At 42.4% G+C, this 26,420-nt stretch overlaps 2 protein-coding genes across 8 annotated transcripts in view; one reads left to right on the top strand and one right to left on the bottom strand.

Moving 5' to 3' along the window:
* The first annotated feature begins 313 nt into the window (after positions 1–313).
* Positions 314–25,817, top strand: LOC106573382 (ubiquitin-conjugating enzyme E2 H). Its single transcript, XM_014148395.2, has 7 exons — positions 314–603; positions 18,964–19,040; positions 19,215–19,289; positions 19,424–19,463; positions 19,628–19,680; positions 22,038–22,166; positions 22,255–25,817. The coding sequence occupies exons 1-7, from the start codon at positions 551–553 to the stop codon at positions 22,374–22,376; spliced, it is 549 nt and encodes a 182-aa protein (XP_014003870.1). The 5' UTR covers positions 314–550; the 3' UTR covers positions 22,377–25,817.
* Positions 25,019–26,420, bottom strand: part of LOC106573381 (genetic suppressor element 1) — a 44,354-nt gene continuing 42,952 nt past the window's right edge. For all 7 annotated transcript variants that reach the window (XM_014148388.2, XM_014148391.2, XM_014148386.2 and 4 more), the window contains one exon: positions 25,019–26,410. The gene's annotated coding sequence lies outside the window, so the exon portion shown is untranslated. The remainder of the gene's footprint in view (positions 26,411–26,420) is intronic.

Below are 26,420 nucleotides of genomic sequence, written 5' to 3' on the forward strand. Positions count from 1 at the left end.
TAGTTCCGAATAGTATATGAACGCGACACAAGCTCTCCTCTCTCGTCAATGAATGCCGCTTAGTTGGGATTGATATCACTGGCGGAGGGATAGTTGTATTCAGGACAGACATTTGTACAGAATTAGGCAGAGAGAGTAGACCTGATGTGCACTCAGTTCGCTGAACGTTTGCTACGTTGCGGAACGGTTTGAACTGAACGACACGTTTCCACAAAATGTTATTGTACGTTCTTGAACAGAATGAGGTACGTTTGCTCCCGTTCTGTGGGTGTGGCTTGAACCAATGAGTGACGTATTTGAAGGGCAGTGGGCAAGCTGACAGCGCCCCCCTTCCCGTTTTCAACTGTTTCCGTTCAATTGAACGTTCCAGAACGTAAAAGCGTAGTTACTGAACGCAGCCCTGCAAACATTTGCTAGTGTTGTTGAGAGAAAGCGAGGAATGTTGAAATATTTCGTTCGATGGACAAACTGAAAAGGCAGAAGATATAGTTCGAATAGCTTGCCTCATCGAAGTAAAGTATCGAGCTAGCTAAGGAATAACGTTACAAAAATGTCTTCGCCAAGTCCAGGCAAGAGGCGAATGGATACCGACGTGGTGAAACTGTATCCTTTTCTGAGCAAAAACAACAGACAGGCAAAACAATCTTTGTCGTCTTTAGTTAATCATAAATTGTAGTGACAACTATCTACAACTATTGTAATTACATGTATTGGTTACTGATGACACAAATAACTAGCTAATACAGTATGTTGTGTAAGCGAACAATAACGGCTGCTGTTGGGTTTTCTGACAACAAAAGTAGGAAACATTTAGTTTTGATCAGGCATCACACGATTCGTTTCAGTTAGCCATAGCTGGGTCAGATCTAGGCTAAATATTTAACCCTCAATAATATCTGCTATATAGTTGTTTGCTCAGATCAGAAAACTTCCCAAATGTCGTCCAATACCTGTAGTTATCATTTATCAAGCTAATTGGCTTTCTTAATGTTAGTGATGCTCTCATCAACCCTTGGTTGTTTTCCACAAACCCTGATTTATTTTATGCAACACATAGCTAGCTAGTTGTATCTCTTGAACGATGATGACTAGAAAAGCTAAACAAGGACGATGGCCTTGTAGGCACCATTTTCTGCGTGCTATCGGTCGTCTGTCCTTTTACTGGCCTTTCTTTCCTATCTAAGCTATTTCGATTGCTATTATATATCGACCTTGTGAAGTCATTCATGTTGACAGTCCTGCTGTTATAACGTTAGCTGCATGATTAACCATCAGTAATATTGCATCGTTCTCTTGTTTACAAATCGTTTACATGTCCCCTGCCTTGTCAAGTTTGCCAGTGTTTTTGTTTTTAACCAGTTCGATTTTCCATCCTTGAGTCATGTGGAAATTATGTACTATAATAATTGGAACATGTTTATGTTGAATGTATTCCCATCCTAAAGTAGTAAATGTTGTAACTTAGTGGATAATGTTTTGGATAATGTTCCCCAACGCTAACTATGATGTAATGGTAGCAAGTTGAATTTGATCAAAGTTCTCATTGACGCTAGTTCTTAACGTTTATTGTATTTTTATTTAACAAATTCTTATTTACAATGACGGCCTAGGATCAGTGCCATGTTCCGGGGCAGAACGACCGATTTTTACCTTGTCAGCTCGAGGATTCGATCTAGCAACCTTTCGGTTACTAGCCCAACGCTCCTGCCGCCCCAAATTGTAGCCCTTTTCACCAAATTATCAGAATGTATATGGACTTTACATTTTTTTTTTTTTATCTAGCGTTTAGTTTTTTACATTTGCCTTAAAGGTTAGGTTTAGACAGCGTAAATTGAATTGTTTTGTTTTTGTGCTCCTGCAGCGACAGCTAGCGCCCTGATTGGTCAGCCTGTTACTATCCGGAAACTGGTAGGGGGCGGGACTAGATAAACAGCTGCTCTAGTGACAACAAATGGGTGGTGCTATCGGGGCTCCTTGCCCCCCCTCCTCCCATTGACGTTGACAATTAAAATTGTTCAAATAAAATTATATTTGTCAGTACAGGTGTTTAGCAGATGTTATTGCGGGTGTGGTGAAATGCTTTTGCTTCTTGTTCATTCAGGGCAGAAATATCTAACAAGTAATGTTAACAATTTCACAACAAATACCTAATACACACAAGTCTAAGTAAAGGAATGGAATTAAGAATAAAGAAATATATGGATGAGCAATGTCATAGATTGAGATACAGTAGATAGTATAGAATACAGTATATACATCAAATGTATTTGTCACATGTGCCGAATATAACAGGTGTAGACCTTACAGTCAAATTCTTACTTACAAGCCCTTAACCAACAATGCAGTTTTAAGAAAATACCTACAAAAATGTATTAAAAAAAGTAAGAGATAAGAATAACAAATAATTAAAGAGAAGCAGTAAATAACAATAGCGGGGCTATATACATGGGGTACCGTATGGTGAAGAAGTGGTGAGATATGAGATAAGTAATGCAAGATTTGTAAACATTATTAAAGTGACTAGTGTTCCATTTATTAAAGTGGCCAATGATTTCAAGTCTGTATGTAGGCTGCAGCCTCTGTGCTGGTAATGGCTATTTAACAGTCTGATGGCCTTGATTGAAGCTGTTTTTCAGTCTCTCTGTCCCAGCTTTGATGCACCTGTACAGTCGTGGCCAAAAGTTTTGAGAATGACACAAATATTAATTTTCACAAAGTCTGCTGCCTCAGTTTGTATGAAGGCAATTTTCATATACTCCAGAATGTTATGAAGAGTGATCAGATGAATTGCAATTAATTGTAAAGTCCCTCTTTGCCATGCAAATGAACTGAATCCCCCCAAAACATTTCCACTGCATTTCAGCCCTGCCACAAAAGGACCAGCTGGCATCATGTCAGTGATTCTCTCATTAACACAGGTGTGAGTGTTGACGAGGACAAGGCTGGAGATCACTCTGTCATGCTGATTGAGTTCGAATAACAGACTGGAAGCTTCAAAGGAGGGTGGTGCTTGGAATCATTGTTCTTCCTCCTTCAACCGTGGTTACCTGGAAGGAAACATGTGCCGTCATCATTGCTTTGCACAAAAAGGGCTTCACAGGCAAGGATATTGCTGCCAGTAAGATTGCACCTAAATCAACCATTTATCGGATCATCAAGAACTTCAAGGAGAGTGGTTCAATTGTTGTGAAGAAGGCTTCAGGGCGCCCAAGAAAGTCTAGCAAGCGCCAGGACCGTCTCCTAAAGTTCATTCAGCTGCGGGATCGGGGAACCACCAGTACAGAGCTTGCTCAGGAATGGCAGCAGGCAGGTGTAAGTGCATCTGCATGCACAGTGAGTTTAAGATTTTTGGAGGATGGCCTGGTGTCATGAAGGGCAGCAAAGAAGCCACCTCTCTCCAGGAAAAACATCAGGGACAGACTGATATTCTGCAGACTGATATTCTGCAAAAGGTACAGGTATTGGACTGCTGAGGACTGGGGTAAAGTCATTTTGTCTGATGAATCCCCTGTCCGATTGTTTGGGGCATCCGGAAAAAAGCTTGTCCGGAGAAGACAAGGTGAGCGCTACCATCAGTCCTGTGTCATGCCAATAGTAATGCATCCTGAGACCATTCATGTGTGGGGTTGCTTCTCAGCCAAGGGAGTGGGCTCACTCACAGTTTTGCCTAAGAACACAGCCATGAATAAAGAATGGTACCAACACATCCTCCGAGAGCAACTTCTCCCAACCATCCAGGAACAGTTCGGTGACAAACAATGCCTTTTCCAGGATGATGTGGGCTCACTTGCCTTGCCATGAGGCAAAAGTGATAACTAAGTGGCTCGGGGAACAAAACATCAATATTTTGGGTCCATGGCCAGGAAACTCCCCAGACCTTAATCCCATTGAGAACTTGTGGTCAATCCTCAAGAGGCGGGTGGACAAACAAAAACCTACAAATTCTGACAAACTCCAAGCATTGATGATGCAAGAATGGGCTGCCATCAGTCAGGATGTGGCCTAGAAGTTAATTGACAGCATGCCAGGGCGGATTGCAGAGGTCTTGAAAAAGAAGGGTCAACACCGCAAATATTGACTCTTTGCATCAACTTTATGTAATTGTCAATAAAAGCCTTTGACACTTATGAAATGCTTGTAATTATACTTCAGTATTCCATAGTAACATCTGACAAAAATATCTAAAGACACTGAAGCAGCAAACTTTGTGAAAGTTCATATTTGTGTCATTCTCAACTTTTGGCCACGACTGTACTGACCTCGCCTTCTGGATGATAGTGGGGTGAACAGGCAGTGGCTCGGGTGGTTTTTGTCCTTGATTATATTTTTGGCCTTCCTGTGATATCGGGGGCTGTAGGTGTCCTGGAGGGCAGGAAGTTTGTCCCCGGTGATGCGTTGTGCAGACCGCACCACCCTCTGGAGAGCCCTGCGGTTGTGGGTGGTGCAGTTACCGTACCAGGCGGTGATACAGCCCGACAGGATGCTCTCAATTGCTGCTTCCTGAAGTCCATGATCATCTCCTTTGTTTTGTTGATGTTGAGTGAGAGGTTATTTTCCTGACACCACACTCCCAGAGCCCTCACCTCAATGTAGGCTGTTTCATCGTTGTTGGTAATCAAGCCTACTACTGTTGTCGTCTGCAAATTTGATAATTTGGAGGTGTGCTTGGCCAGGCATTCATGGCCACGCAGTCATGGGTGAACAGGGAGTACAGGAGGGGGCTGAGCACGCACCCTTGTGGGGCCCCAGTGTTGAGGATCAGCGAAGTGGAGGTGTTGTTTCCTACCTTCACCAGCTGGGGTCGGCCCGTCAGGAAGTCCAGGACCCAATTGCACAGGGCAGGGTTCAGACCCAGGGCCTCGAGCTTAATGATGAGCTTGGTGGGTACTATGGTGTTGAATGCTGAGCTATAGTCAATGAACAGCATTCTTACATAGGTATTCCTCTTGTCAAGATCGGATAGGGCAGTGTGATGGCGATTGCATCGTTTGTGGACATATTGGGGCGGTAAGCAAATTGGAGTGGGTCTAGGGTGACAGGTAAGGTGGAGGTGATATGATCCTTGACCTCATCTCTCAAAGCACTTCATGATGACAGAAGTGAGTGCTACGGGGTGATAGTCATTTAGTTCAGTTACCTTTCCATTCTTGGGAACAGGGAAAATGGTTAAGGTTTAGGCTATGGGTGTCCGAAGGACCCCGGATAGCGCTGACCTACACTAAACCCTGCTTGCACAGGGAGCGGATGGGGGGGTTGGGAATAGACGGGTCTAGCTACTGACTTGTTAGTACATTCTAGCAGGCCATAAGCTGAGGCCCACCTGCCATTATGAAATCAATCCATTGGAGATGATTCAGTGTGAATGTCAAGTTTTTGGAGAAAACATTAGATTTTGTTCTTACAGACGGTTGGTGTCTTTTGGATAATAGCACTGTAGGGTTTAAAAATATCTAGTAACCTAATCTCTCATGACGGTGTGTGTGTTTTCTGATGTCTACTCACTCTATAGGTCAGGATAGATTACCTGCTAAATACACCTGGGAAAACATGCACAATGAGATTTCCCCTCTGGCCGTGAGGTCTTTAGTGAAGCTATTGCATCCTCCTTCTCCCTTCCCCCTAACCACCTGTCTTTTTCAGGCTAGTTCTTCATGGCATATACATACTGTCTGGTTTGAAATCAGTGCATGGATATCATGAGTAATTAGCTGCCTTCCTGGGAAGTTCTCTCAAGACATTTATATAAATTGCATGACATTCATCCACTGGATAAATAATGAACAGTACAGTAGGCTAAACATCAAATGAGCAGTGGCCTATTGAGTGTGCCAGGGGTCTGTAGATGCAGGAGACTGGCTGAGACAGCTGCCATCGCTGTGAGGAACATGAATGTGTTGGAGAGATACTCTCATGATTGTGTGTCATCTTGAGATGTTTGTTTTTTGTCTTAGCATGTTTTGTTTGTTTGTGTGTGTGCGCGCATGCACGTGCGTATTTGTGGGTTTATACACGTGTGGGTGTTCCTGAAGTTTAGGTGGGGGCTGGGTATTGTGGTAAATCTTTCCTTTCCTTTGTGCCTGCCAAATCAGCATAGTCTGTTGTCTCTGGCACTGGATCTGGTATATTAGTATGTGAAGCCTCTGCTCTCTTATTTGATAAGAGAACATTGTAAAGCCTGGTAGAAAAACCTGTACACAGTAAATCCAGTGTTTTTAGCCCAGCACCAGTGGAGAAATGTGGGATGTGCATGATACACTATATACACAAACATATGTGTACACCCCTTCAAATTAGTGGATTTGGCTATTTCAGCCACACCTGTTGCTGACTAGTGTATAAAATTGAGCACACCGCCATGCAATCTCCATAGACAAGCATTGGCAGTAGAATGGCCTTACTGAAGAGCTCAGTGACTTTCAATGTGACACCGTCATAGAATGCCACCTTTCCAACAAGTCAGTTCGTCAAATTTCTGCCCTGCCAGAGCTGCCCCAGTCAACTGTAAGTGCTGTTATTGTGAAGTGGAAACATGTAGGAGCAAAAACGGCTCAGCTGGGAAGTGGTAGGCCACACAAGCTCACAGAATGGGACTGTCGAGTGCTGTAACGCGTAGAAATGGACTGTCCTCGGTTGCAACACTCACTACCAAGTTCCAAACTGCATCTGGAAGCAACGTCAGCACAATAACTGTTCGTCGGGAGCTTCATGAAATGTGTTTCCATGGTCGAGCAGCCACACACAAGCTTACGGTCACTATGCACAATAACAAGCGTTGGCTGGAGTGGTGTAAAGCTCACTGCCTTTGGACTCTGAAGCAGTGGAAACGCGTTCTCTAGAGTGATGAATCATGCTTCACCATCTGGCAGTCCGATGGACAAATTGGGTTTGGCGGATGCCAGAAGAATGCTACCTGCCAAATTCATAGTGCCAACTGTAAAGTTTGGTGGAGGAGGAATAATAGTGTGGGGCTGTTTTTCATGGTTCGGATTAGGCCCCTTCGTTCCAGTGAAGGCAAATCTTAACACTACAGCATACAATGACATTCTAGACGATTCTGTGCTTCCAACTTTCTGGCAACAGTTTGGGGAAGGCCATTTCCTGTTTCAGCATGACAATGCCCCGTGCACAAAGCAAGGTCCATACAGAAATGTTTTGTTGAGATCGGTGTAGAAGAACTTGACTGGCCTGCACAGAACCCCATCGAACACCTTTGGGATGAATTGGAACGCCGACTGCGAGCCAGGCCTAATCTCCCGACATCAGTGCCTGATCTCACTAATGCTTTTGTGGCTGAATGGAAGCAAGTCCCCGCAGCAATGTTCCAACATCTAGTGGAAAGTATTCCCAGAAGAGTGGAGGGTGTTATAGCAGCAAAAGGGCGACCAACTCCACATTAATGCCCATGAATTTGGAATGAGATGTTCGACAAGCAGGTGTCCACATACTTTTGGTCATGTAGTGTATATCAGCCACTCAGTGTGAGGGCATGTCTGGTGTTTACTCCAGGCAGCAGAGGATTAGGTGAATGTAGAGCATGCTCAATGTAGAACACATGACTGTTTGTCATGTTGACCTCTGGAACACTGGAGCCTGGTTCCATTTCAGGCACTACCCTTTGTACCTACTGACTCTTTCAGTGTTTGGTATTGTCTGTGTGGGCACGCAACAGGCCCGGGCCCTAGATCTCTCAAGGCAACCCCCTGGGGAAAGACAAGACAGAGATGCACCATTCCACAATGCATTGTAGCCAGCCTTATTTATAGGTCCTGTCTGTTGTAGGTCACAGTCACTGCTGCCTGCCCTGCTCCCATCCTTTAGTCTAGGCCAGTGCTCTTCAATCCTGCTCCTGTTAAGGTTGTTCCTAAACCCAATAAAAAACACATTTTCTTGATGTGGAGACTTAAGCCTAGCTGCAAACCAAGACAGACTGAACATAATAGATAGATAAACCAATAAATACATGGCTGACAGCTGCATAGGAGCGACTCTGACGTTGGGGGGGACAGTTTTTGCTACCGGGGTCTGGGAGCATGCCCCCAGATTTTGTTGTTGTTGAAAAACAGGTTTTAAATGCTCATTTCTAGTGAGTTTTGAGTAAAGGATATAGACAAATCCTGACTTACAAATGGGCAACTTTACAAGGCTAAGGGGGGCCTTGCAGAGGGGTACTTACTCTGGTACAGTCCAATCAGTCTTAGGGCCATGGCCATTCATACTGTACTGAATACCAGTGTGACTTACTGTGGATATATTTAATTAAACAACCTCCAAGATGTTTTGAATGGACAGGTGCAAAGAGAGAGTAATAAGATCAGGGTTGAGGACATCAGGGATAGAATACCTACAAGGGGTGGCCAAAAATGCAAACAAATAAGGGAAAAGAAGATGACAATTGGGTGACTAATCATGCACTTTCAGGTGAGGGCATTGTTGTCTTTCATTCATCCAGGTTCATCCATTGTTTAGGTCCACCACCTGTACCTTTTTAACACACAGTAGAGGGGGAGATTTGAAACCGTTTTCAGACAGGCTTTCAGAAGATAAGTTGGACTAATTAACAAGAATAGCGGAACAGCAAATGTAAATCAGCTTTCAGTGAATTCATTGAAAGTTGTCTGCGTTAGGACATGGCTGTGCATGCTTCTTAGCCACAGAGGGCCAGTGTGGGTGCAGGGTTGTGTTCTAACCAAGCATTAACACACCTGATTCAACTAATCATGTCTTGATTGAAGTCTATGATTAGTTGATTAGTAGAGTCAGGTGTGCACTGGTTGGCAAGAACAAAAGCCAAAGTCCACATTTCTCTGTGGATACGATTGGACACACCGATGTTATGAGGGCTACATCCCCGATGAATAGCAATGATCAGTTTATTTTAACTTTAGGGGAGATAATATGATCAAATATTATATAAGAAATGTCAGTTTGGAAGTTTTGAAATGAATTAAAATGTATTATTTAAGAGGTGGACTTATTTGGAACAACAAGGGGCCTTTAATAAAGGGTACACTTGGTACCCATTAAGCCCAGTCCAGACTTTTCACACATTTTATCAAATATTTGTACGTATTTTTAAACAAAATTGTAAGTAAAGTCAACTTAACATGAGATATTAATCTTTAATTTGCTCTCCACTTTCCTTACAAACATTAGGGCAGTATATGTTAGAAATGTCGAAACCTATATTTTGTTGGGCTTACCCTACTGGTGCACTACATACTGTATGGTTTGAAACTTAATGTCATATTTTCAACTTATAATAGCTATCATACTGTAATAATAATCAGCAACAAACTGTTTTAATTTGAAAGAAGTTAGGCATGAAATGTCAAACAGAAATGATTCAGTCTCCACTCTACACAAAATAAAATCATGGCTGCCACTCTCCTGCATGAAGCTAACACATGCAATACACCCTCTGGACTTAAGATGCTGTCATTTCAACAGAGATCAGATTGATTGACACTGACTAATCATCAGTCTCTGAACTCTATGAGCTTGAAAAGGTACTTCTCACTATGCCTGTCTGTCGGTTCATGGCTGTCACTATCCTGCCATGACCCTATGATGTAGCTAGCAAGTATTCTTGGCTTCAAAACGTTCACTATCAGTTTATCACACAGCCAGACCTATCCAAATCAAATAGTATTTGTCACGTTTCGTAAACAACAGGAGTTGACTAACAGTGAAATGCTTAATTACGGGCCCTTCCCAACAATGCACAGAGAAAAATATTTTTTTATTGCTCAATCTAATTCATGCTGATAATTTTTAAAATAATCCATAGGCCTAATGGACACATGCTCAAACTTGCACACTTTTGATAGACTACTGTATTTTAGTCTATGCCACTCTTATATTTCTCATCCTAATATTTATATATTACATAATTCCATTCTTTTACTTTTAGGTTATGTGTATATTGTTGTGTACTGTTGTTGTGTACTGTTGGAGCTAGGAACACAAGCATTTCACTACACCCGCAACAACATCTGCTAAACATGTGTATGTGACCTATAAAATGTGATTTGATTTGAAGGGGAAAGCTGTAGTTGTATCTTTATTAATGTAAAGATATAAATGAATCGTATTATTGTATGTAGTAGAAAGCGATGGGTTACAAGAAGCCTACATAACCAACCCATAAAGTGACATTTTACATCCATATATGGCCAGCTATGTAAACTGGGACATTGATTTATCCTGCAATAGATGTCGTTCAATTGGTAACATACATTTTGTTCTTCTTCTAATCTAAAAGTCTAACCGAATGTAATCAGATTACGTTAATGAGTTTGGTTAATCCAAAAGTTACATTACTGATTACAATTTTGGACAGGTAACTAGTAACTTTAACGGATAACATTTAGAAAGTAACCTACCCAACCCTGGTGATGAGTCAAAAGAGTTAATGCAAAAGGTGGTTGATGCAGATAGTCCGGGTAGCTATTTGGTTAAATATTTAGCAGCTTATGGCTTGGGGGGAGAAGCTGTTCAGGGTCCTGTTGGTTCCAGACTTTGGTACCGCTTACTGTGTGGTAGCAGAGAGAACCTTCTATGACTTGGGTGGCTGGAGTCTTTAACATTTTTTTAGGGCCTTCCTCTGACAGCCTGCTATAGAGGTCCTGGATGGCAGGGAGCTCGGCCTGACGCATTGCCATACCAAGCGGTGAAGCTTCCTGCCATCCAGGACCTCTATAGCAGGCTGTCAGAGGAAGGCCCTAAAAATTGTCAAAGTCTCCAGCCACCCTAGTCATAGACTGTTCTCTCTGCTACCACACGGCAAGCAATACCGGAGCGCTAAGTCTAGGTCCAAGAGGCTTCTAAACAGCTTCAACTCCCAAGCCATAAGACTCCTGAACACCTAATCAAATGGCTACCCAGACTATTTGCATTGCCCCCCCCTTTTACACCGCTGCTACTCTGTTGTTATCTATGCATAGTCACTTTAATAACTCTACCTACATGTACACATTACCTCAACTAACCGATGCCCCCGCACATTGACTCTGTACCGGTACCCCCCTGTATATAGTCTCGCTATTGTTATTTTACTGCTGCTCTTTAATTACTTGTTACTTTTATTTCTTATTGTTAGCTGTATTTTTTTTTTTAAACTGCATTGTTGGTTAAGGGCTCATAAGTAAGCATTTCATCAGTGCATGGATCAGTGTTGCTTGCATTCTATGCTCGCTTCGATGCATTTAGCTCGTCTGGTAGGCTTGTGTCACTGGGCAGCTTGCGGCTGGGTTTCCCTTTTGTAATCCATGAGAGTTTGCAAACCCTGCCACATCGGACAAGTGTCAGACGGGGTTCGCACAAGGTGCTTAAGGTGCTTAAAGTACTTGAATTTGGCACTATAAAATTAAAGTACTGGTATACCTTGAAAATCACACATTTTCTCAAGTTGGTACAAGAAAAAAACTTGAATTAAAATGAGAGGAGAACAGATAATGATCAAATATGTTTATGAAAACGTATTGGTCTTGCAAATTTAATTTATAGGCAGACAACAGAGTTTTTTATTTCCTCACGTGTTTCGCACTGTGGTTTCCAGGCAAGATCGCTCATTCCATCCACACTGCCGCTCAGCCAGGCAGCTATAGAACTGACTGATTAGGTGCTGCCAAATGTCACATCAATAGCTAAAATGTAGATTCAATCCTGCCTTTTTGTACGTATTTAATTTAAAAATATATTTTATTTCAGTTCATGAAACATGCGTTCTATATTTTTGTTCAGTATAGTTTACCACCTTTTTACCACTACATCACTGGATCCAACCAACCCACACCGTGTAAGGTGCAGAAATTGCGTCAGACTTTGACATTGCGAGCATGGGTGAATCGGCCCTGAAGAGCCACATGAAAGGGGAAAGACAAATCGCTGCATCCTGCGCTGGCGCCAGTTCTACATTATGACTTTTTTCTCTGCAGCAACATCCCAGAGTTTTATTTTGCCAATCGCCTCATTCAAGGAGCGCAAACGATATTCCGCTTTATCAAGCAGCAGCCATGCTCCTGCTGTTCTGGTGCCGTTCACATGCCGTTTTCCTCATACAGCCCACCCGCCCTTCTCCCTAAAGCTGCCAGTCGGAAGCAAGACACTTTTTTTGTAGCTATTAAATAGTAGATTCCCAAATGCCCAATAAAAAGTCATTAAGCTGGAATTGTGTAGTAATGCTAATATGAAATATGTTCACCAGTAGGCATGTACAAAAACTCTGCTCATCACTACTCAAATTACAGCATCGTCAGTACTGACTTACCACTCATGTATGTAGTAAAACAATGTATTATTGAGTAGAACTTGTCAGGTAGTGTTGAATACTAAGTTGTTTTTTTCATGAGGTTGTGGCGATATACTGGCATCTGGTGGCGAATATTAGTGTTTGAAAAAGTACTTGAAGGTCCTTGATTTTGACTTGCCACTGTTTGTACGAACCCTGGTCAGAGACGGCGTAGTAGGATTCGGTCTTAGTCCTGTACTGGTGCTTTGCCTGTTTGTTGGCTCGTCGGAGGTTGTAGTGGGATTGCTTATAAACGTCTGGATTAGTGTCCCGGTCCTTGAAAGCGGCAGCTCTAGCCTTGAGCTCAGTTTTTATTTAAAATTGTTTTCTTTATTTAACCAGTTAGGCCAGTGGAGAACAAGTTCTCATTTACAACTGCGACCTGGCCAAGATAAAGCAAAGCAGTGTGACAAAAACAACAACAGAGTTACACATTGGATAAACAAACGTACACTCGGTAACACATTAGAAAAATCTATATACAGTGTGTGCAAATGTAGTAAGATTAGGGAGGTAAGACAATAAATAGTACCGAAATAATTACAATTCAGCATTAACACTAGAGTGATAGATGTGCAGATGATGATGTGCAAGTAGAGATACTGGGGTGCAAAAGAGCAAAAAAAATAACAGTATGGGGATGAGGTAGTTGGGCAGGCTATTTATTATTGATTCTGTCTCTTCGCAACAAAATCTACAGAGCTGAGATTGTTGTATGCCCCATATATATAGCATTCTGTTGGTAGCAAGAATTTTATGTAATAAATTGAAAAACTCGAGTCGAGTGTAGTTTTTTTGTACCAGTTCATAAACCATGTGCCATGGAATTGGTACATCGAAAATCTCCTCCCATTTATTTTGCAACCCGGTCCTTGAAAGCAGCAGCTCTAGCCTTTATCTCAGTGTGGATTTTGCCTGTAATCCATGGCTTCTGGTTGGGATAATTACGTATGGTCACTGTGGGGACGATGTCGTCGATGCAATTATTAATGAAGCAGGTGACTGATATGGTAAACTCCTCAATGTTATCGGAAGAATCCCGGAACATATTCTAATCTGTGCTAGCGAAACAACAGTCCTGTACCTTAGCATCTGCATCGGACCACTTCCATATTAAATGTGCCACTGGTACTTCCTTTTGGAGTTTTTGCTTGTAAGCAGGAATCAGGAGGATATAGTAATGGTCAGATTAGTTATGGTCAGGGAGGCCAAGGGAGAGCCTTGTATGAGTTTGTGTGTGGAGTTAAAGTGATCAAGAGGTTTGTCCCCTCTAGTTGCACAGGTGACATGCTGGTAAAACGGATTTCAGTTTCCCTGCATTAAAATCACCGGCCACGGGAAACTCCATGTGGATTTTGTGGTTTGCATGTGGCCCTATACAGCTTGTTGAGTGGTGGTAAATAGACCGCTACGAAAAATATAGATGAAAAACTTTCTTGGTACATAGTATGGTCTACAGCTTATGAGGTATTCTAACTCAGGTGAGCAAAAACTCGAGACATCCTTGACATTAGAGATTGCACACCAGCTGTTGTTAATAAAGAGAAACTCCTCCCCCGTTCAACTTACCCGAAGCTGCTGTCTGGTTTAGATGATGCATGGAAAAACCAGAGAAATGTGTATTATCTGTGTCCTTGTTCAGTCATGACTCTGAGAAACAGAATATTACGGTTCTTCAAGTCCTGTTGATAGGATAGTCTTGAGTGGAGCTCGTCCAGTTTGTTCTCGAGTGATTGCACGTTTGCCAATAGAACGGAGAGTAGAGGCTGTTTATTTGTTCGCCAGCGTAGTCTCGTCTGGATGCCGGCTTATTTGCCTCACTTGTGCCGTTGTTTCCTCTTTCGAGTCCCGGTGGTAAGGGCCCTATTCCAGAGTAAGCAGGACGTCCAGAACTGCCGACTCGTTGAAGTAGAAATGCTCTTCCAAATCGAGGTTAGTGATCACTGTTCTGATGCCAAGAAGCTGTTTTCGGTCATAAGAATAGGAAATGATGGCGGAGACATTGGGTGTTTCTCAATATGTAGACTAGAATTAATTTGAGAAGCAATCACACTTCCCCTACTGTATTATCTTACGCTGCACCTCCCATTCACTAAACCTTCTTTTAGCCAGGACAATGGCAACAATGGAGAAGAAACAAGATATACACAAAGCAAACGTTTTACTTTGTAACTATCAGCTAGCTACATGTGAATAATAATTTAGCTGGCCAGCTTGTTAAACAGGCTAAAATGACCTAAAACTAATGTTATGCAAGGTCGATGTCAATTTTCCGTGGGTAGCTAGCTAGCCATTTAGCCCTATTGACATACTATGGACTTACCCATTCACTAAACCTTCCAGTTAGGACAATGGCAATAGAGACGAAACAAAATATACACAAAGCAAATATTTTACTTCAGAACTATCAGCTAGCTATGTGAATCGTAATAATCTGTCTAATCAGATAGTTTAACTGGTGAAAATGACTTAAGACTAATGTTATGCATGGTAGATGTCAATTCTTCAAAGGTAGCTAGCTAGCTAGCTAACAATTATTTGTGGCTATCTGGCTAGCTAACAGTAGTAGCTAGCCAGTTAGCCCTATTGACTTACTATGGCTTGCGATCTACGCACACTACAGTGGGTATTGTAAGCAGGTAAACATGCCAAAATTAACACAGTATGTATTTATTAACGTATCAAGATAAAATATTGTAGTCAGGCAACATATGAGATGTGAATGGGCAACATTTAATTCCAAAGTCTGAGTTTACTGTCACTCGCTTCAGCTCAAATAATGTCCGCCATTGATTTCAATACATTTTTTACGTGGTTGCATCATATTTCTGTGCATACTTCGTGCTCAGTTTGGCATACTTTAATTTTGATTCATACTCCAACCCTTCTGTGCTCCAATTTGCGTCCTCGGAGCACGGTAGTATGCGTTTTGAGAAACCCTATTATTTACAAAAAAAAGTTTCAAAATAAATAGCAGAATTAGTCTGGAGCCTGTAAAACGGCTGCTATTCACTGCAGCGCCATCATATTATTCAGCGTTAGCTAGTTAGATCAAATTTGACACAGCTAAAAATTACTACTGTAAATGTAAGCTACTAGCCAGGATAAAGCTTATAGTTGTTCACGTTCATTCTAACATCAAAGTTTATTTACATTCATGCACTTTACTTGAACTTACTTTGTTGGTGCCAACAACAATTACTTTCCCCGGTGCGGTGAGTAATGATGGCGGTGCTGCACAGTGTTTTTTTTCTCTCACTCACACTCTGCCACACTGCTTGTAACAACAGAGTGAGAACGAAACAGTCAGTGGGGGCGGGGAAGGGATTCACGTTCCAGCAGCGGAGCCCCCCCCAAAAAAAGTCCCTCAACGAATCGATTCATAATTATTACTTTTGAAAAAATGTATTGGGTGGACCATTTTACCTGCTTCTAACATTGGGGGGCTGCATGTCCTCCACGGCTCCTGTGCTCTTGGTGGGTGATACAGAAATGAATGAGATTAAATAAAAACTGAAGTAAAATCCTCTTGATGTGGACTGGAGTGGCGAGTTATGTTTAGAGATCTATCATGTTATCTAGCTATCTCTATGGCCCTATTCCCACTACGAGATATGAAGGAGAGGAGCGGAGTGGCAAAAGAGAATTCTACTTTTTCATTCACATTACATCCTTGCCTTTCGTTGTCAACACAACATTCTTGGTCTGCAGCTCAAATTGACCGTAAATATCACAGTAGGCACTAGTCAGCACAAACTATTCCACAATGACAAACTTTTCTTCTAAAACATATTACATTATTAAATAATGCAACCAAACCATATTACACTATGGAATAATGCAACAATTCACAAGCATGTATGTGCAGTCAATTAAAGGGTTTATCTTCTCATCTGTTGACTACACTCATTACATTTTAGCTTCAAGACAAAAGCAAAGAGTTGCTGTAACAGCATGTCATCATCAAGTAACGTTAGCCTATAGAAAATGACAGATGAAACCTTTCACATGCATGTAAAAGTACAGCAGGCCTACCTTACAACATTACAACAAACCAGGCTTCGTTTTTATCAATATCATGCAAATCATTACGTGGTAAAAGCAAAATGCAACTGAAAATGAGCGTATAAGGGAATTCACCACGACCAAGCTTTTTTATTTGGAAGCCCAAACCCACCACCCAAATGTTTATTTTTTTACTAAAATGCCACATGATTTGCCAACGTGCACAATTAGTCTGATCTTCAGTCTGATCAACTGTAGCCTACTGATAACATCCACAGCTGCAGGTAGCCTAGAGAAGCCTATACGCTCTGATCCATCTGGGCCTGGGGAAACGTAATGGCATGTTTTTGTAGCCTAAGCTATAAATTTATAGCCTAAAATAGGCACATTTATTTGTGTTCTGAGAATTAGAATTTGATCAAATTTGATGTATATTCACACTTCGGGTGGCTAGGCTACCTACAGCTTTATATAACAAATGATTGACTGGAATTAATAAATGAACACAATAGTGATGACATACTGTATGAGTATCTTTTTAATTATAGATGCAGAGGCCTACGTAATGCCCTTGCAATACAGCGAGCTCAGCCTTGTTTTTTGTTCAATCACATTTTTTTGTTTTTGTGTAAAGGGTTTTAATGTTTTCATCCTCCCTAGGGTAGGAGTTTTTCCATGTGTAAAAATAAATCAATAATCATATGGCCTGATTTAGAAAAATAATCTTGTCCCATCAAAGCCCATATAAAACCGTTTTGTTTTTTCCAGCCGTTTTATTACTATGTCATTTGCTACAACTAGGGTGGGAGTTGGTTAGGTTAGCCTGCTACCCGATCAGGAAAAATTGGGCCCCAGGAAAACAATTCATACACTAGGACCTGTGGTGCCACATCTGAAATCACCAAACAATGTTATAAAACATATCCTGTTTTACATGTTTTTGGTGGTGGGGATGGGTTTCCACAGTTTTACTTGGCTCAGTGCATCTGGCAGCTACTGCGACAATTTCAGAATACAACTGTGTGTGTGTGTGTGTGTGTGTGTGTGTGTGTGTGTGTGTGTGTGTGTGTGTGTGTGTGTGTGTGTGAGAGAACCTCATGTTGTTAGACCCAACTGACCCAGGTGGAAACGAAACGGACTACTAGAGCCATAGTAGTTTCTCATCTCCGTGACAACCCTAACACACACAGCATGACAAACTGTTGTTGCTCTGGATGAGAGAACCACAGAGATGAAGTACTATCAAACCAGGAGCTGTCTGTCACTAAACAAACTCCCACTGTTGTCCACCAGACACTCCTTTATCCCTCCTCCTCTCCGTTTTAGGAAAGTGTTTCATTCTCTATGCATCCTTTTGTACCTTGTGGCATGATCCAGAAGTGAAGTTGTGTAGTGCTTTGTTGAGCTTATTTGCTGTAGAAATCTAGAAAAGACACCTCATGTGAGATGGATGGGTTTCTATCTAGATGTCAGCGGTGTCCAGTCGTATACACACTGAGGGCCACTGCATCTGGCAGCTACTGCGACAATTTCAGAATGTAACAGGCTGTTACTGCAATTTCAGGTAAAAACTCAATAAAATAAGTCTCAAATATAAGGAAAATGTCTACATTTCAGCTCTGCTATTACTATTTATACTGTAGGAGTGTTTGCTCAATGAGACAATTGTGTTTGCCCTGCTTCAAGGGGGGCAACTGTCAGGTGAATGTTGTGCGCTGCCCCCGGAAGTAGGGGTTGAGAAGTAGCAAGTAAGCAAGTTTACATTTGAGTAATAAGTATAGCCGTCTGTATTTTTACGAAACGTTTAGTAAGTTTGAAGAGTCTCACTCTCTTTATTTTCTTCTCTCCCATTCCTTTCCTTCTTTTAGCCTCATCTCTTTCACCCAGGTGAACTTGAACATTGGCCAACTGAACTGTCACAATTCATTGGTCAAAACAATACAGGGCACAGGTGTCAGAATGTGGAAGGTGTTTCCATCCATAGACCCTGGTGACTGATGCTCAGCATGTAGCTCCACAGCGGGGGTCCTCATCAGGCCAGAGCATTGTCTCCCATAGGCCTAGACTAGTTGATGGGACACTGGGGCTTTCCTGTTGTTTCGGTTCCTATTCTCCCAAGAAGAGAAGCTGATACCCGCAGTTGGTTAGTTCTGGGTAGAGCCTGAGGGTGTCGGTTCGTTCTGGTTATTGTGTGAAGTTAGGCTATTTCTGGTTGTAATATGACATTGTTTGTTGTAAGAGAGTGAGGTAAAGTATTAGTTATGTGTGTGGTTAGTTTTGGTTAGCGTAAGTGTTTGTGTGTAAGCTGAGCTGTGTGTGTTGGCTGAGTCTGCTCACTACATTATTGATCAGCCTCCACGGCTGGCGTTATCGATCCTATGTTTGACCTTAGTCCAGAGTGTATCTCTCTCACACACACACACACACACAGACACACACACTGGTTCTACTGACCTCAGACCAGGGCTGAGTCCCAAGTGGCACCCTATTTATCTCACTACTTTTGTTCAGTACCGTTTGGGACAGAGCCCAGTTCACCCAACTATTTGGATTCTGATTGTGGCTCATTTTAATTGGCTTGTTTACTTTCATTTAAAATGTGTGTTGTTTGTACTGTAGCCTTCTCGTTAGTCACGTTCAGTCGTGTCTTTTCCTTAACAAGTGCTCAGCATCGAGAGCAAGCATGAGGTAACCATCCTCAGCGGACTCAATGAGTTTGTGGTCAAGTTCTACGGCCCTCAAGGAAGTAAGTGTTTTCATAAACAGCCTAGTAACTTCCGCTGGCTTCTCACTGGGCTCATTGTGTCTATGCAAAGATCTGTATGGTATGCTATATGGAGGCAATCTTCCTCCCAGTGTGTGTGTGTGTGTGTGTGTGTGTGTGTGTGTGTGTGTTTTCTAATCGAATGTTGTTTTTTAGCACCGTATGAAGGAGGTGTATGGAAGGTACGAGTAGACCTACCGGACAAATACCCCTTCAAGTCTCCATCTATAGGTACAGTATCAAAATGCATCTGTCACAACACTCTCTATGTAATAGAAACTAATAAACATAACTGGTTAAAGCATTGTGGAAATTACAATAACACAGGTTTTCTATGAAAACTAACTTCATTGTTCTCCTCACAGGATTCATTAATAAAATCTTTCATCCCAACATTGATGAAGCGTAAGTTTATTTTGATGATATCGTTTTAGTAGTTTGCAACTAATGTACGGTATGTTGACGTATAGGCCTGGACAATCTTATCAGTTAAACATCATGTGTGTTAAATCACAAAATGCTGCTCACAATTCTGTTTATTTTCTGCTCTCTCATCTCCCCTCCTTCAGGTCAGGGACGGTGTGTCTAGATGTCATCAACCAGACGTGGACAGCCCTGTATGGTGAGTAACAGTTCAGAATTTATTTCAAAATGAACACAATGGACATGCTACCACTTCAGTTTGGAAATGTTTGAAACTCACTGAATGGTTTGTTCCTTGACATGGGTACAGTGAGGGGGAAAAAGTATTTGATCCCCTGCTGATTTTGTACGTTTTGCCGCCCACTGACAGAAATGATCAGTCTATCATTTTAATGGTAGGTTTATTTGAACAGTGAGAGACAGAATAACAACAAAAAAATCCAGAAAAACGCATGTCAAAAATGTTATACATTTATTTGCATTTTCATGAGGGAAATAAGTATTTGACCCCCTCTCAATCAGAAAGTTTTCTGTCTCCCAGGTGTCTTTTATACAAGTAACGAGCTGAGATTATGAGCACACTCTTAAAGGGAGTGCTCCTAATCTCAGTTTGTTACCTGTATAAAAGACACCTATCCACAGAAGCAATCAATCAGATTCCAAACTCTCCACCATGGCCAAGACCAAAGAGCTCTCCAAGGATGTCAGGGACAAGATTGTAGACCTACACAAGGCTGGAATGGGCTACAAGACCATCGCCAAGCAGCTTGGTGAGAAGGTGACAACAGTTGGTGTGATTATTCGCAAATGGAAGAAACACAAAAGAACTGTCAATCTCCTTCGGCCTGGGGCTCCATGCAAGATCTCACCTCATGGAGTTGCAATGATCATGAGAACGGTGAGGAATCAGCCCAGAACTACACGGGAGGATCTTGTCAATGATCTCAAGGCAGCTGGGACCATAGTCACCAAGAAAACAATTGGTAACACACTACGCCGTGAAGGACTGAAATCCTGCAGCACCCGCAAGGTCCCCCTGCTCAAGAAAGCACATAGACATGCCCGTCTGAAGTTTGCCAATGAACATCTGAATGATTTAGAGGACAACTGGGTGAAAGTGTTGTGGTCAGATGAGACCAAAATTGAGCTCTTTGGCATCAACTCAACTCGCCGTGTTTGGAGGAGGAGGAATGCTGCCTATGAACCCAAGAACACCATCCCCACCGTCAAACATGGAGGTGGAAACATTATGCTTTGGGGGTGTTTTTCTGCTAAGGGGACAGGACAATTTCACCGCATCAAAGGGACGATGGACGGGGCCATGTACCGTCAAATTTTGGGTGAGAACCTCCTTCCCTCAGCCAGGGCATTGAAAATGGGTCGTGGATGGGTATTCCAGCATGACAATGACCCAAAACACACGGCCAAGGCAACAAAGGAGTGGCTCAAGAAGAAGCACATTAAGGTCCTGGAGTGGCCTAGCCAGTCTCCAGACCTTAATCCCATAGAAAATCTGTGGAGGGAGCTGAAGGTTCGAGTTGCCAAACGTCATCCTCGAAACCTTAATGACTTGGAGAAGATCTGCAAAGAGGAGTGGGACAAAATCCCTCCTGAGATGTGTGCAAACCTGGTAGCCAACTACAAGAAACGTCTGACCTCTGTGATTGCCAACAAGGGTTTTGCCACCAAGTACTAAATCATGTTTTGCAGAGGGGGTCAAATGCTTATTAACCCTCATTAAAATGCAAATCATTTTATAACATTTTTGACATGTGTTTTTCTGCATTTTTTTGTTGTTATTCTGTCTCTCACTCTTCAAATAAACCCACCATTAAAATTATAGACTGATCATTTCTTTGTCAGTGGGCAAACGTACAAAATCAGCAGGGGATCAAATACTTTTTTCCCTCACTGTACATACTGTACCCTTTCTCTATGATCATGTCTGGGCTGGTGGCTGCTGGGAGCAGCTGTGAGGAGCTGACATAAGAGCAACCGACTAGGAAAACAACTTAGTGTTTATAAGGCTTTTATATGGCATGATTGTCATACAGAAATTCCTATCATTGAAAACTGAGCTAGCAATTTAACCGTACAAGGAATTTACCTTGTTACTGTGATTTGTACTCTTGTTTCAACGATTAGGAACACTGTGTCAGTGGGACATACCAGACGTGGCATTATATATGTATTTTTTGGCAGGGTCAATCGGTTTTAACATGACTGAAACAGATCACCCGTTCTGGTTTGAGTTGTTGGCCCATTCACTGCTTGTAGCAGATAGGCTGTTGTATTGATGGTGAGAGCTGAACAGAGACCTAGTAGTCGTTTGTCATGACAGGACTGGATATGAAACGCAAAATTGTGAGGCCAACTAACCTCCGAATGAAATACTTGTGATGTGGCGGGTTTTTTTTTGCAGTTCAACTTGTACGGTTCTACTAATTGTGCAATTAGTACAGCTCATTGAGTGTTTGCCTTGAGCCAAAGGTTGCACATTAGCACCTCTTTAACCCCCATAATGTAAAACACTGGTCGTCCCTCCTCCCCTTGCAGACCTGACCAACATCTTTGAGTCATTCCTGCCCCAGCTGTTGGCCTACCCCAACCCCATCGACCCTCTCAACGGAGACGCTGCCGCCATGTACCTGCACCGGCCAGAGGACTACAAACAAAAGATCAAAGGTGAGGCACACACATATACATACTGTATTTACATACACACACACACACACGATCGACTGTCTGACTCTTTTCCTTCTCTCTGTTCCAGAGTATCTCCAAAAGTATGCGACAGAGGAGGCTCTAAAGGAGCAGGAGGAGGGAGGTGACTCCTCGTCTGAGAGTTCCATGTCTGACTTCTCTGAGGATGAGGCTCAGGACATGGAGTTGTAGTGAAGGGCTGGCAACCGCCCTCCCCTCACCCACACGAACTATCATTTCCTAAAGAGCAGAAGCAAACTATTATATTCATATTTAAACAAGGCAATTGTTTTATTACTAAACAAACAAGGATTTTTATGGATTATATGTATGAGAAGTGGCGGTGTGAAATGTCAGTCTCCCCCTCGTCTAGGTATTCTTTATTACTTACTCATAGCCCTCTACCAACACCACCCCACCCACATTATTACCCCCTCCTACCCAGAAAGGAGTGTAGCATCCCCAGGATCCTAGATGCCCTCCTGCGGCCTGGGTGATATTCTGATTAACCTTTGACCCAACCATGATGGAACCGACGATAGGGCGAGAGCAAAGCATCATGGGAAGACAAGACTGTCAGACTGTCATTGTCATGACGGAGACGGATGGAATGTTTACACTCAGTAACCCCCCCCCCCCCCCACCACCACAGTTTAGATTTTTAATTCTCAGAATTGTTCTGTATTTGGTGAGTGAAACACTGTTTCAACAGTTACAGCTTGTTCCCCCTCCCCATGCTCTACCAGAAGCTCTCTGTCTCTAGTGCAAGGCCCCCTCTCTCTGGAGTTATTTCCACAATAAGGAATTACACAGTTTCGAAAGTCATTTTCTGCCTTCCTTTGGGTGGGGTTGGAAGCTACCATCAGTAACCTGATCACTCATTCCTGAAGATCAGTTTGTGGGTTTCATCCAGATCCACCTATCCAATATGGCTGTTGTTGACCCATCTTTCAGGCCTTGCCCCAGAGGCCAGTATACAAGCCTATCAACCCACCACACCCTGGTTGTCATAGAAACTGTTCTGTAAACAAGCCTTTCACCCTGTAGACAGGAGCACCAGCTCACCAACCAAAGACAACCTACCACACTTAACACCTGAGAGGTGGGGGGGTGGTGTGTGTGTGTGTGTGTGTGTGTGTGTGTGTGTGTGTGTGTGTGTGTGTGTGTGTGTGTGTGTGTGTGTGTGTGTGTGTGTGTGAGAGAACCTCATGTTGTTAGACCCAACTGACCCAGGTGGAAACGAAACGGACTACTAGAGCCATAGTAGTTTCTCATCTCCGTGACAACCCTAACACACACAGCATGACAAACTGTTGTTGCTCTGGATGAGAGAACCACAGAGATGAAGTACTATCAAACCAGGAGCTGTCTGTCACTAAACAAACTCCCACTGTTGTCCACCAGACACTCCTTTAGCCCTCCTCTCCGTTTTAGGAAAGTGTTTCATTCTCTACGCATCCTTTTGTACCTTGTGGCATGATCCAGAAGTGAAGTTGTGTAGTGCTTTGTTGAGCTTATTTGCTGTAGAAATCTAGAAAAGACACCTCATGTGAGATGGATGGGTTTCTATCTAGATGTCAGCGGTGTCCAGTCGTATACACACTGAGGGCCAGTGCATGGCCAGGCTTCATTCCATCCAAGCACTAACACACTGGTTTGGACTTCTCTCAGTCTTTATGGAAGACTATGATTAGTTGAATCAGGTATGTTGGTTGGTACAGGAGCCACACCACTGGCCCTCTGTAGATAAAACGGGACTGCCCTGATCTAGGGGTTGGATTGGGTTGTTGTGTGACAGGGCTGGGAGGTGTTGAGGAGTACCTGGGGACTTGTGGGGTGTAGAGGAATTTTGCCTGTTGCTTGTGTTCAACTATAATAGGTATTTGACTTGCGTAGTGCTAGTTAATGTGCCAGATGGTGAATCCTATTATAATCTATGGTTTTATTCCTTCTATAGCAAGCTACTTTCAAAGAGAATTGTCCTGTAAAGGTGAAGCATTTAGTTTTAATTAGATTTGTTTTTTTCTTCTCCTGATTTGAATCTGATCCTCCAAAGGCATGTTGCATCTCTGTATCCTTTCTCTTATGCAAATAGTCTCTTCTGTTTGCATTGTCAGTGTGCAAGTGAACTTATCTAGCCTGGGTGTCTGGCTGTTTCTGCTGTGGCCAACTCTTTTGTTCACTGTTTTGGCGCCATGTTGGGCTAAAGCAGAAACACACTGTCTGGCACCCAGGCTAGATGAGTACAGCTACATACCCAGACTGGCAAGCAGTGTTTTAGGGAGTGCTCCAGGATTCTCCTCTCCTACTATTGTGTTCATGGAGAGGTTGGTCAAGGCTCATCAACCTACACAGGGTGTCCCATTCATGCCACAGTACAGTACATGGGCCCAATCATATCCCCAGATTGGTGTGCTTAATCCTATGATATTCTATAGGGCACATTCTATATGAGACTTTCAGATAGAAATGTAATGTGAATGGGTGTCTATTCCACACAAGAGGATATTGTCCCTTCTGTACATGACAGATATGATTTTCTAAACATTGTGCATCAATTCAATATGCTACTAGTGATGGGTACAGTAACTGAAAAAGGTCGAGGTCCTAAACTTTAGGAGCCTGGTGTATATTATTGCCATAATAATGTTGACTCTTTGCTCAAAGCAGATGTCATAATGCTTCAAAACACTGCCGTAATACTGACGTAAAGCCTGTTAAAGGGGTGTGTACTGGCCTCTTGTCCCAGGTCACATAAGACGAGATGTCATCTGTATTTCTTTAAGAAAACTCATCATAGCTTTCATTGGGGACATCCTAGTCGTACACATAAGAATTGAATCACCATTTATTTAATCCCTTTGTTTTCATTTTCACAAAATACAACAACTGTCAAATGTATAATAATATAGTCAACATCATTAAGTATTGGGGTGCAGGGTGAAGTTACAGATGACAGAACAGACCCCACACGATGATGAAGCTATTGTTGATATTTGCCTGTAATTTGTCTTTTGCCTCCATTAAAATAAGAACAGGAAAATGACATTTCTTTGAGAAATAATATTGCATTCCCATGTCTGTACTGACATGGGAAAGCCTCAGCATTGAGATGGTTGGAGTTAGCATTAGCATCCTAATACATTGAGTGTAGTTTTAGCATTATGCTAACTGTGGCTCAATAACATGGGCACCAGACACTGTATTACATGTATTGTAATGGTTAACACAAGAGAACAGCCATAGTGTGTAACTTTGTTGGCTATTAGCAAATTGAGCACAATTTGAGGAAAAACATGTATTCTGCACAAAAGCAGAACAACGAACATCTGAAGAAAATAGGTAATGTCTGCTCTCACTGTTCGCTGAGTTGGAAGCAACAATCAGTGAGTGGACTGGACCCTTTCCCTATAGCTATTTAGCGTCAGGACACAGTCATTACAGTATGTGTATTAACTCCCTTTCAATAATAGATATATATACTGTATTTGAAATGTTTTGTTGGATTTGTTTTAATCCTTTAAGGATGTAGAAGACCAGAAATTCCCACATTTTTAAAGGCAAATAAGTTAATGAATAAATGTGCTTCCCTTGTAACTTTAATAAAGAAATAAACAAAAATATGAAAACAAACTCCTTTAAAATCATCTGTTTTACTACTGGTTTGTGGCCTGATTATTTCCACTTTCCCTGGAGTGTACAAATGCTCAGTCCCCCTTGTGAGCTTTAAAGCATTTTGACTGAGCAGCACCAGAATCAGAGGGGCGACAGGTAGCCTAGCGGTTAGAGAGGCAAGTCAGCAACCGGAGGTTTGCCAGTTCTCCGGAAAAATATCCTGGAGTAAGTGAGCTGGCAACCGGTGTGTTGCTGGCATCAAATCCTAGATGCCATTATCTGGCGTTGTGCCCTTGATCAAGGCACTTAACCCCCCACAACAACAGTTCCCCGGTCCACAATGTGGCAGCCCGTCGCACCTCTCCAAAACCTGTATGTATGCGTGTGTCTTTCGGAGAAGTAACATTTTGTTTGGAACGTGTGTGGAATTGACCAATAAAGTGTCATACCAGGGCTGGTCAGAAGAGGGCGTAAATACTCGAAGCTTTCTACCGTTCTTCTATAGTTCAATGTCCTTTACTCTCTTTGGTCAGACATATTCTCAGATATTACAGTTGACATAGTACACAGTGGTTTCATTTCCTTGTCTCCTCTCCCTCATCTGCACGGATCTAAAAAAAA

The sequence above is a fragment of the Salmo salar genome, chromosome ssa16, assembly GCF_905237065.1.
Source record: "Salmo salar chromosome ssa16, Ssal_v3.1, whole genome shotgun sequence".
Taxonomy (NCBI): domain Eukaryota; kingdom Metazoa; phylum Chordata; class Actinopteri; order Salmoniformes; family Salmonidae; genus Salmo; species Salmo salar.

Coding starts and splice junctions, on each gene's coding strand:
- LOC106573382 (XM_014148395.2), top strand. CDS start 551: ATGTCTTCGCCAAGTCCAGGCAAGAGGCGAATGGATACCGACGTGGTG. Junction 604..18,963: donor GATACCGACGTGGTGAAACT/GTATCCTTTTCT, acceptor ACAAGTGCTCAG/CATCGAGAGCAAGCATGAGG. Junction 19,464..19,627: donor CATCCCAACATTGATGAAGC/GTAAGTTTATTT, acceptor CCCCTCCTTCAG/GTCAGGGACGGTGTGTCTAG.